Source organism: Myxine glutinosa, chromosome 9 (assembly GCF_964187855.1).
Source record: "Myxine glutinosa chromosome 9, kmMyxGlut1.1, whole genome shotgun sequence".
Lineage (NCBI taxonomy): Eukaryota > Metazoa > Chordata > Myxini > Myxiniformes > Myxinidae > Myxine > Myxine glutinosa.
The window spans coordinates 51,138,929-51,151,279 of record NC_136269.1 but is presented as its reverse complement, the minus strand read 5'-3'; the positions used below and the strand labels follow the sequence as shown (position 1 = coordinate 51,151,279).

At 46.0% G+C, this 12,351-nt stretch overlaps 1 protein-coding gene across 1 annotated transcript in view; it reads left to right on the top strand.

Annotated features, from left to right (window-relative positions):
- Positions 1–12,351, top strand: part of LOC137435400 (myosin light chain kinase 3-like) — a 204,733-nt gene that overhangs the window by 36,649 nt on the left and 155,733 nt on the right. The window contains exon 2 of the mRNA XM_068129163.2: positions 4,709–4,787. Coding sequence (XP_067985264.2) covers positions 4,765–4,787 — 23 coding nt within the window. The 5' untranslated portion in view covers positions 4,709–4,764. The remainder of the gene's footprint in view (positions 1–4,708; positions 4,788–12,351) is intronic.

Below are 12,351 nucleotides of genomic sequence, written 5' to 3'. Positions count from 1 at the left end.
TATTGAAATAAGTGCTTTGTTGACTTTTGAAATGCCTTGATGATTTGGAATGAGGATGAGTGGTTAAGGGGTCTGTGTTGCATGAATGTGGGCGAAATCCACTGAGCCATGTCACTCACCTGCAACATCTGGACAGGGCCCGTGGAAATTTAGGGGGTGCATTGGGATGGCCCCACAGGTAAGGTTGTCTTGTGGCATCCACCGGGGGACGTGGTCTGTAGACCGGGGTATGTACAAAGGTTAGAGTTTTGAGTTTTTGGAAAGATGGTTAAGTTTTGTGGTTAAGTTAGTGTTGCGTGTTGTTTGTTTCCTCCCTCCACAGGAACAATGAAGAAAATGTACATACTTGCATGATGGTTAAGGGGTTTAGCATGTTAAGGAAGTGTAGGTAGGTAGTCCGACTCACTTCCCACAGCCTTTCCTGATTTATTTCATAGGTTAATTAAGTGTGTGACAGTAAGTGTTAAGGCTGGAATGGTAACGCCTGCGGTGAACCTTGCAGGAGCTACGGTTCCGGGGGGGGGGGGGGGGGGGGCTGTGTTATGAATTTGGTAGAGCAATATGTAGAGCAGAGTAGATCTGAGTAGGTAAAATGCTCCGGGATGTCGCGATAGCTAGAACCCACTATGTACCTTTAAGTTAGTATGTGTAGGCGTATGCCGGGATAATTGCGTATATATTTCCTGTACGGGGACAGGAAGTGCTAAGTAGTTAGGGCGATAAGGGTAACTTTGATTGTTTTCCCACCCCTGTGGTCAATCCAATGTCCCTTTTGGCACCGCACCTAGACAGTAGGAATTCATGCCCCTAGCGCACCTACATTAATTCATTCCCTTCCCTTTCACATCAATGGAACAATATCGACCGAAACGCACCCTGCTGAGACACGATGAGAAGGGGGTGGATCTTTTGACGTCACGGGGAAGGGCGGATGAATGGACGTCACGAGAGGGCATGACAGTGCGTGAGGGAAGTGACGACACGAAGGAGAAGGAGAAGCAGAGGAGTTCGGAGTTGGACACGAGGCAGAGCAGACGCCATTTGGGGGAGCTGAGAGGATTCAGTCGTGATAGAGTGCACTGGACATTTTTCCCCTCTAGTTCTTTCCTGCCTTCGTTCCCTCCATCTTCCCTGCGATTGGATCGCGTGCTTGCGTGGGCGGCTGTCGTGCCGAGGTTCGCCCTGTTGGTGGCCGTATTCCATTCGTGGCCTCTTGCGTACCATCGCTAACCATTCACGATCTCCAAGGCGCCGGGCAGAGACGACAGCCCCAGAAACCGTGGTCCTTCGGACGGGGCGAGCGTTTGAGAGTTGCGGGGCGAGAGGACTGGGGTCGGCGAGTGAGTCGCGTCGGGGAGACCCTTCCCGCCCACGTGTCAGGGCCTAGCCATCCGAGGCCTACACGATCTCCATGCCACGCTCTCGAGCGAGCAAAGCTAAGAGCGCACCACACACACACACCCTCTTTGTTCATTTCGTCGTCTGCCCTGTGGTTTGTTTAATAACTCTGTTGAGTGGGAGTACTCCATATAGGGGGTTTAGAGCATCATATTTCTTTGTTCTCGGAACCGTTAATAAATCCTTATATTATTTTCTGAATATATCTGAACGCAGTTTCCTGTTGGATTTTAATAGATAAGGCTGCGGAGCTTTGCTGTGTCCCGTCCCGCCATTCCGCGCGTTTAACTTTAGTTTAAGTGTTTGATTTGGAATCCGCTATTGAGGTCTCGCCTCGGGAGTTAAAGCCTCGCAATTGGCCATCCGCAACTGTGGTGTTAATCGCGGTTGCGTGACAATATTGTAAATTAATCAATTATAACAAAACCAACTCATCCACCAAGTTTAGTCACAATTTGCCCACAACGTTGTGAAATATCATGCTCGAAATCGTCTTTCTGCTTCCCCTGATGACGTCACCAGGTACGTTGTGTTTTCGGGTTATCATTATCCTCGAACAGGAGAATTCGGACATTATGTTTCATTATGTTTCGGGTTAGTCATCCTTGCATCCGTGATAGGCTCTTCATTACCTCGATAACTTAAGAACGGGCTGAAGGGATCGAAGTCAAACTTGGTACAAGTACCTAAGATGATGTAAAGATTAACTGATTAGATTACAGGTGGTCAAAGGTCAAAGGTCACGTAAGGCTAAAAATTTGTTACCGCAATAATTATTGTGAACCAGAGATGGGATTTTGCCCAAACTTGCTATAAATATATAATATAATGCAAAGATGAACTGATTAGATTTTCACATGAATAGGTCAAAGGTCAGAAGGTCACGCCAGGTAAAGGTGTTATCGAGGTTCGGATTTGAACGAAACTAAGTAGAGGTACCATGGTACATACACATAGATTACATATTGAAGTCAAATGGTCTTGAGGTTTTAGATTCGAGTTAGAGTAAGCAAAGACTTAATGTGGGCTGAGGCATATTGATCGACATCAAATTATGTCCAATTTGTCCTATGTCTCAATGGTGAAGGATCACTTGGAAAATTCTAGTATCCGGATCCACATCTTCACCAAAATCGAATCAATAAATTCTTCCTTGTCACACACCCAACCTGTCCACCAGGTTTCGTTCAAATCCGTCCACAACTTTTTGAGATATCGTGCTCACAGCCAAACAGGTATGAATACTGTTGGGATATGGGATTTGCATCCATCCATATCCGCTTGTAAATATTCCCCTATTTCCTCAATACTTCCCAACTATCCCCAATCCCCCATTCCCTAGTCCCATTTTCTGTAAACAACACTCTGTAGACCCGATCTCCCCCTATTTCCCCCATTAAATGTCGTGCCCAGGTTCACCACATCTCATGTAAGACAACTATAGGACATCTTGCTAGTTATTCTTAGTCTATGTCAGTTAAGGACTCGTTTCCATTAATTCTGACCCTTCGTTGCACCAGAATGTGATTGTATGGCACCGTTAGGAAGTTTAGGACCTCCCAATACCTCCCCGCAGCTCTTCCTCACAGTTCAACAGCAACAACAACAACAACAACAACAACAACGAGCGAAGGGAGTGCGCGTCCTCACTCCGGCTTGGTTGGTAGGGGTGATGGGAGGGCACCAGGCCTTCCCAACGAGCCGCCATCGAACATGTGCTCGACGGGGTTACCAAACAGGGGCTCCCTGTCAGCTCCTCGTCAAGGGCGGAGCCCGGTAACCCCCGCACCCAATGGAAGCGGCGGACCGGCCCCAGTGGGGCGGAGCCAACCAGCCGAGGGCGTGTCACTCCCCGCTGAGCATGCGCAGGGAGAGGGAGGTGACGTCAGATGCGCGCTGAGCTTGGAGAAAGAAAGACGTCCCCTCGGAGCGCTGTGAGGCCTCCCCGCATCTTCTGGACCGTGCTTTATCCTGTCCCCAAGCCAAGGTGCACCTTGTGCTATCGACCTACCTGTCCCTTCCTGCCATCAATCCCTGTGTAAGTCTGCCTTGTTCCGTTTGTCTGTGGTCTGTCTGGGATAAGATAAGACGGTAATTAAGTGCCCATCTCTTCTGTGTCTTTACCTCACTGCCTTGTAATATACCCCTTTTCTCCACCACTGTAATTATACCCTCCTCTGGAGGTCTTGAGAACTGTACCCCTTGCGTCGTTTCCTCTTTCCCAGTCGTCGTGTCCTTTCTACCATTGATTTGGCATAGCGCGATTTGGCCAACGTCTGGGTGAATCGGGTGAGTTGGGGAAGAATCGGGGAAACTGTTAGGTCGCGGCAATACCACCGCTCGGTAAATAATATCTTTAACCGCGTCCGTAACAATACTTAATTACTCCCGCTAGGGAGTAATGCGTGTGTGTGTGTGTGTGTGTGTGTGTGTGTGTGTGTGTGTGTGTGTGTGTGTGTGTGTGTGTGTGTGTGTGTGTGTGTGTGTGTGTGTGTGTGTGTGTGTGTGTGTGTGTGTGTGTGTGTGTGTGTGTGTGTGTGTGTGTGTGTGTGTGTGTGTGTGTGTGTGTGTGTGTGTGTGTGTGTGTGTGTGTGTTTGTGAACAGGATATCTGGAAAAGTTCTGAACGGATTTGGATGAAAGTTGGTGGGATGATTGCCCTTGGGATAAGGAAGAATTGATTCGTTTTTGGTGAAGCTCAGGATATTATTCCAGATCCAGGAATTTTTTTGGGAAAAATTTTCGTGAAAGATTTTTTTCTGTTTTACTGCATTAAAGCTTTTATTCATATTCTTAAATGATGTTTTTCTCCTCTAATTCCGAGATATATCAAAATAAATTATCTGACAGTTAGGGCTTACTTTCTTTTTCATTTATTGTTTTGGGGAGAGGGGATGTTAAACAAAACGTATTATTCCAACTAAACCCACGGCGGGAGTATGCGCTCTACTGAGTGGCGTTATAGTTTGATTATGTATTATGTGAAGTTTTTTTAAAGCTATGGTAAAGCTATTGATAACAATTCCTTTCATGAATCCTAATACATGGCAGTAAGTGAAGTCTTGCAGCAATCAGTTTCTCTCTTGAGAATGGAAGACATTAAAAAGTTGTCTCAGTGCTGTTTGCCATAAACCATTGACAATCCGTGTAATCCCCACACACTGTGCTTTTGGGTGGTGGTCCATTGTGGTTCAAAAAACCAGCTTGATCCCATGTTATTGAGCACGTTTGTTGTGGATGCTTTTACAGTAAAGTGCCCGGAACAATCATGGGCAGCGGAGCTTTATCTCTGTGCTGTTTTCCATTATTAGACTCTGGCTGGCAGACATATTCAGGCACGCAGACAAGCAAAGCATAGTTCCTGAGTATGGGGTTGCTGGAGACACATTGGTGAGTAGTTTACCGGTATTTGGCTCTTTATCTGTTTTCTTGCACGGATGTCTTTCTACTCCTCTCTTGCTAGTTTCTTCCGAAATTAGTTTAATGTTTTTGGTGTTGTTTTTGAATAAGGGAGAAACGTTTACCCGAGAGAGACTTTATTTTAAAAATGATCCCTTTGAAAGGAAAGGTGTGTACAGCAAAGGCCAGTACCTTTTCCTAATTCCTACTGGATGCTTTTGTGCAATATTGTTGTAATTTCACATTTGTGTAAACTCAGGAACGAGTCTTAAAATTTTGTGATATGATGTTGAAAGTTTCGGCACCAACATTTTAAAAAATATTCATAAACGATGGATTATTGGAGATATTTCCATATTCTTGCCTGTTATTCTCCCCCCTCTGGGCTGGTGCTCCTGCCTCACACCTAGCTCGGCTTCACGCTGTTGAAACCAATGCTTTCAGAATCATTGGAATCTCCTGCGATGAAGTTAACTCCGAGGGCCTTTCACTCACTCACCGCAGGCAGGTTGGTGGTCTTTCTGTCTTCTACCGACTCCTCTCCGGCCTTGCTCCCCCAGCTCTCTCTGTGCTCTGTCTCCCCAATATTCCTTCAGGTCGCACAAGATCGACCTGCAACCCTCTTATGGTGAAACTGCCAAAATCTTGGCTCTCTGCTCACCTTCACTCTTTCATTCCCCTTTTCTCCCGCCTCTGGAACAAACTCCCCCACTCCCTTCAATCCCACTCCTCCCTCCAGGTCTTTAAAAGAGCTGTTCACCCACCATCATCTCTTATCTTCCCCCATCCAAAACCTTGATCTTTTCTACCCCTGCTAATTCACCCCAGATACCTTTTTTTTTGAAATTCCAACTTCTTTCCTGGAAGTCCTTGCAGTGTCCATGTGTTCTATACCTCTCCCACCTCCCCCCAAGCCCTCCCCCTCCAACATTTCTCCCGATGTCCCTGCTCTCAAATGTTGTGTTTGTGTCCTTCCATCTCTCTCCCCATCTTGTCTACCGCTCCCCTTATTTTTTGTGTTTTATGTATCGGTTTGACTTTTTGTGTGATAAATGTTAGCTTTTTCACGAGCCTCGATCTTGTATACAAAAAAATTGGGGTCTAATGGGGTTTACCGGGGATCAAAGTGGATCCAGTTTGACCCCCCCCCACCCCCCACCCAAAAAAACAAACAAACAAAAAACTCTGGATTGACAGGATAGATTAGACATATGTGCACTTTCCTTTGAGCTGTCTAGGCTGGGTTCGAATCTCGACCCAGCCATAAACAGCCACCCTGATCTTTATCTGTGCACTATCTGTCGGCTGGGCATTGAGCAGGGTGTCGTGTCTGCTAGCATTGGTTGATGGACCTTAAACATCCCACATCCTCATTAATCCTTCTCTTTGGTTATGAAGGGATATATCTATACATCTTCTTCTTCTTCTTCTCTATTTTTTATATTATAATATTTATTATTTATCTTTTATCTGCTTCTATATCTATTTTATTATTATACATATAAAAGAAAGTTTTTGTTTGTTTGTTTGTCTGCACGAGCTAATCTCCTGAACGGTGAAAGATAGGACGAAACCTCTAAAACAAAAAATGTCGGGACGGGCCCCGGGAAGGTTATAGGCGGGGTGGCGAGGCCGGTCGAGGCTGCCTCGGCCGGGCTGGGCCCGTAAAAGCTGAGCTGAATTATAGAAGTAAATATTTTATGGCAGCGAGTAAAAGCTGAATTATAGTAGTAAATTCATTCAAAAAGAATGCGGGCAATGCCACGTGCATTCGGCTAGTCTAAATATACAGTCACGCGAAAAAGTAAGTGCACCCCATGTAAAGTTTTGACCTTTTCAACATATTTCAACATACAGCTATTTGATCTTCATTTCAACAATATTGATAGATAAAGGTGATATAATATAACAAATATCATGAAACATTTACATTTTGTAGTCCATTGTATAATTTAAATAAACATAAATGCAAATTTCGCATGTGGAAAAAGAAAGTACACCCCTACATTTATCACTACTTCAAATACCTAAAATTAGAATCAGGTGCACTAGCTCCGGTGCAAATGATTAGAACATCGTTAGAGAGGATCTTGGAGGAACCTGTCTTATTTATACCTCAGACATTTAGTTTGGTTTGCTCTTTGTTTTTGAAGTGTGCGGCATCACCATGCCTAGATCAAAAGAGCTCTCTGAGGCCTTCAGAAAGAAGGTTATAGATGCCGATGAGTCTGGGAAGGGATTTAAAAAGATCTCCAAACAATTTGAAATCAATCATTCTGCTGTCAACCAGCAGTATAGTGCTTTTGGCAGAAACACACTATGCACAGAGCATGGTACATGATCATGTTGATGAATATAGGCCTATGACTATATATGACTATATTGACTGTATTCGAATATGCAGGAAATGAAAGAACCCCAAAAGATACAAAAGCACTATTCAGCAAAGATACATTGCAGGTAGCAGATTAAATACCTCAATCAATGGATGAAATAATGGTTCAATGTTTACAATAAATACATCGAGTATGTAACCACAGGTGCATCCAAATACAAGTCCGACAGGCTCGACGAATGTGCATCCATGAGATACATCAGGGGCAGACAATGTCTACATAGTATCGCAAGACTTGCACCAAGGCTGTGAAAGCCAACAGAATCTTGTTTCTCACAGTCTGAGAGTCCTTTAGGTGCTTTTTTGCAAACTCCAAGCGGGCTTTCATGTGTCTTTCACTGAGGAGAGGCTTCCCTCTGGCCACTCTGCCATAAAGCCCAGATCGGTGGTGTGTTGCAGTGATGGTTGTCCTTCTGGAAGTTTCTCCCATCTCCACACAGGATCTCTGGAGCTCAGCCAGAGTGACCATCGGGTTGTTGGTCACCTCTCTTACCAAGGCCCTTCTCCCCCGATTGCTCAGTTTGGCCGGACGGCCAGCTCTTGGAAGAGTCCTGGTTGTTCCAAACTTCTTCCATTTAAGAATTATGGAGGCCAATGTGCTCTTGGGAATCTTCAATGCAGCAGAAATTATTTTGTAGGTTTCCCCAGATCTGTGCCTCGACACAATCCTGTATCTGAGCTCTGCAGGCAGTTCCTTCGACCTCATGGCTTGGTTTTTGCTCTGATATGCATTGTCAGCCGTGAGACCTTATCTAGACAGGTGTGTGCCTTTCCAAATCTTGTCCAATCAATTGAATTTTGCACAGGTGGACTCCAATCAAGGTGTAGAAACACCTCAAGATGATCAAGAGAAATGGGAGGCACCTGATCTAAATTTCAAGTGTCATAGCAAAGGGTATGAATACTTATGTAAATGTGATATTTCAGTTTTTTATTTTTAATAAATTTGCAAAACTTTCTAAAATCCTGTTTTCTCTTTGTCATTATGGGGTATTGAGTGTGGATTGATGAGGGAAAAAATGAATTTAAACGATTTCAGCATAAGGCTGCAACATAACAAAATGTGAAAAAAGTGAAGGGGTCTGAATACTTTCTGAATGCACTGTATGTGTGTCGCCATTTTTCACAGAGATGGCCAAACAGATCTTCGTCAAACTTTCAGATGTTCATCATTAACTTTCAGACGTTCAAAGCAGTGCAGGAGAATGGTGCCTTCTTGACCGCATTCCCTACAGGATAACTGGCAACGTTTCAGCGGCCGCGGAGCCTGCATAGTGTTTCTCTGGCTGTGGAATCTGGTGACATGTCACAAACAAAATAGTTCCCATATTTGTGTGGTGGATAGTCTTTCGCTCATTGTCACATTCACACAAGAAAAATAAGTTGTGCAGCAATATTTCAAAAACTTATTTGAGGCCATTCAAAATATTCTCTGAACCAAATATTTGTGAGCGTCCAAGAAACGTTTTCAACATAAGCGTGGCTGGCAGGATGGTCTAGTGGTTGTGATGCATATACTCGCCTTTGATCTGGGTTTGGATCTCGGCACAGATATAGAATGTCGTCCTGGTGTTTCACATTCAGGATGATTCATCAGTGCGTACAGTCCCTCAGATGGATGGCATCCTGTCTGCCAGCATTAATTGTTAGACCTTAAAATCCTCCTGTGTCTTTCGTGAAGAGTAGACGAGCTATCGGCGAAACCACAAATAAATTCCAAATTCCTCCACTGACTTCCTATGTTAGAGTCCAAGATCCATCCAAGATTGTAACCTTTGCCAAGAAACTGCTTTGGCAGAACCACACTATGCACAGAGCATGGTACATGATCATGTTGATGAATATAGGCCTATGAGTATATGTCAGCATCATTAACTAGCTGAGATTGATCCTTGAGCAGACCGGCTTGGTCCAGGTGCAAGAAATCATCGAAATGAATGGGAGCTCCCCGTGTTTTTGGTCTCGTTGTGAGCGACGTGCTGCAGGTTCATTTCTCTGCACAGAAATCTAGTAACGGTAAATACATGTACCATTGATTTATTGATTGAAGTGAAGGTTTTCCAGTCTCTATGCGTTTAACTTTGTCTATTGAGGTGAAGAGTGGCGATAATCGAAGCTTCCTTGCTTATGTTATCATTCCCTTTACACTATATTGTTATGAATTTGGGTAGAGTGATATCTAGAGCCAGGTAGATCTGTATAGGTAACGTGCTTCGACTGTCGCGATAGGGAATCTACCCTGTAATAAGTTCTATGTTAGTCCGGTTTGTTGGGATAAGCTGTATTGGTGTCCCCGCTACGGGGGAGCAGGGCGTGCTAAATGGTGCAGGGATTATTGATAAGATTCCTTTGTTCGTCGTCTCCCCTGTCGCCAAACCTTTGTCCCTTATGGCAATGCATACTCATATAAACACTTAGGTCCTCAGCGAACATTAAATAATTCCCCTTTCCTTACAATGACCTTGGAAGAAGACCGACAGGAGGCCAGATCGGGGCACCGCCGGATGGCCGCCGCCAGCCGCACCACCAGCTGGCCTTGTGTTACGTGGTCCTCCCGGTAACTACCTGGTCTTGGTGACCCCCGGACCGTGGGAGGACCCCGCCAGAAAGATATCTGATTTATACGCTTTCGTAGCGCAATCAATATGAAAGACACAATAATTCCAGTCAATAAGAAACCCCACACCAAGGATCCGGATTACTTAATAATATATTCTCCATCCAACATCAGCAATCAACAATCCATCAACAATCTTACTAAGATGGCCATCTCATAAATTTCCCCCCCTTTCCCCACTCACGACCCCTCAATGGTCACTGTCCCTCACAATGTCTCTGGGCCCCTCCAGACCAAGGTGAAGGTCGACTTCTCCGCGCACGGGCGGTTGAATGAACCCCTGGCTGACATGTTCCAAACGTGCACGTCGCGTACCGGGAACAGCTGCTGCAGCGCACACCGCCTTGCAAAGCGCGGCTTGCAAAGCGCGCGAGGCCCAAGGTGCGACCCGTACGCGTCCTTGTAGACGTTGAGGCGAACTGTGCCGGACGCTTGGTTCCGTGCACGAACCCACGGCAACTTGACGTGTAATCGGTAATTACCCCGCGCAGGTAACTCCTTTCGCCAGATGGGCTTTCAAACGCAGCGTCCCCCCACGCTGCTCAATATCGACACCACTCGCGTCGGAGCTGGGCGAGGAAGAAGAAGATAGCCGCTTCTCCAGGACCTCGTGTCTTGTTTTTCTTCTTCCGGTTCACTATCCCGTTTCCGGTCTCCTGTTATCCGGAGCCTCTCTAACCATTTAACCACAACAACCTTTAATATAATAAACATTAATAAGCAATGACATGAATAGTAATTCACCTAAATCCGGGATCCGTAACACCTAGCAACATCGACGAGCTATAACCACGCCACAGGGAACGTGTGATTGGTTGGCGCGGCAGGCGCGAGCCGTGAACCAATCAGCGCGGAAGGCGCGAGAAGGTTCGGCAGATGGTGGGAAGCTATGAGGCCCTGGTTGGTAACGCGCCAACACTGACATCACATGCCAAGTTTCAAAAGGACTCGCTGGCAGGATTCTGGGCTCTTCGCTCTTGGTATTGAGTCGTGCTGGTCCTTCGCTCTTCGTTGTTCATTCTTGGCTCTTCGTATTGAGAGGTCCTGGTGGTTGTTGGTTCGCCATCTTCGTGGTGCTTGGAGCGGTGCTCGGTGCTTGGTGCTTTTGGTGCTGTGAGCGAACGGACCTCATGGGCGGTCGAGGAGGCGCCTGGAGTGGGGCGTTGGCTCGGGCCTGGCGGAGCACGTGGGCGAAGCGGACGGAGGGTTTCTTCGCGCCGGAGCTTGGAGCCGCATTGGACGGTGGACAAGACTGCAGACAGTTAAGACACACCACATTTCACACGTACACGACGGAAGTTATTTTTGTAATTCATTTTCCTTTGTCTTGTTTCTGAGGTGAGGTGTGCGGGATCCCTATTTAGGACATTTTATTACTGGCGCATATTTTCCTGGTCCGCTATCTCTTGTAAAATAAACCCTTGTATTATTTTCTGTATATACCTGAACGCAGTTTTCTGTGTGATTTATTTAATTTGCAGCAGCATTGGAGACGCCCTGAGAACAGGTAAGACTGCAGGGGTCTGGTGCCGCCCCTCCATCCCGCGCAAATTTGTATGGATGAGGGCGAGACTACCGGAAGTAAGCTGTAACACGTGCCCTTTTGTGGTTTGTTTTCAACATCTCCAATCATGTGACTGTTGTCGCGAAGGGTGCACTAACCGGAAGGTACGTAGTTCCGCGGGCGGCAAAACAAACATTTCGTATTATTTTTCATAAAACTTTATATTGTTAGAAAGAGAATTACTTCCAGCTTGTTGGGAAGTTAAAATTTTAAAGATCAGACAAGAATTAAGCGAGTTATGATCAAATAACCTACACCGTTTCCATAATTTCTGGCTGTAACACGTGCCCTTTTGTGGTTTGTTTTCAACGTATACAAACACCTGACTGTTGTCGCGAAGGGTGCACTAACCAGAAGTTACGTAGTTCCATGGGCACCTATAGCTTTCTATCTTCGATTCCGCCATTGAGTTTTCACCTCGAGAGCTAAGGCCTTCGCGATTTTCATCAGAGGCGGCCACACGACAAACCGGTGTCAAGAGTGAAGATCTGGGCCCGTGGGACAATTTTTTTTGTCTGTGGCGAGAGATCGATACGGTCGGGCGTACATCGCGCCCGGTATTCGGACGCAAAATTTTCATAGTCGAGGCGGAGAAATTTGCATAGTCGATTGGGCGTACGAAGCGCGATATCACGTCTTCGGAAAATGTAAATTTTGTTTTTGGAGTTAAAATAAATACGCGCGCGGGAAACAACCTTCCTCAACGCGGATGTCGGAGGTCGGTGAAATTGAGGTGCGTAGCGAGGCTTCTGTAAGTTCAGAAGGTGAGCCGGAGGTAGGGGAGTTGGAGGTTAGTCTTGGAACCTCCCCCGTCCCGAGCACCAACCTATCCTGGGCCCCCAGATCCACTACCGGGGAGCCGGGAACAATTGGAGCGGCCACGATACCCAACCAGGACTGGATACAAATGATGAGGGAAATGAGAGATAGTATGAGGGCTCGGAGTGGGCGCAGTGAACAAACCAGTGCAGAAATTCCG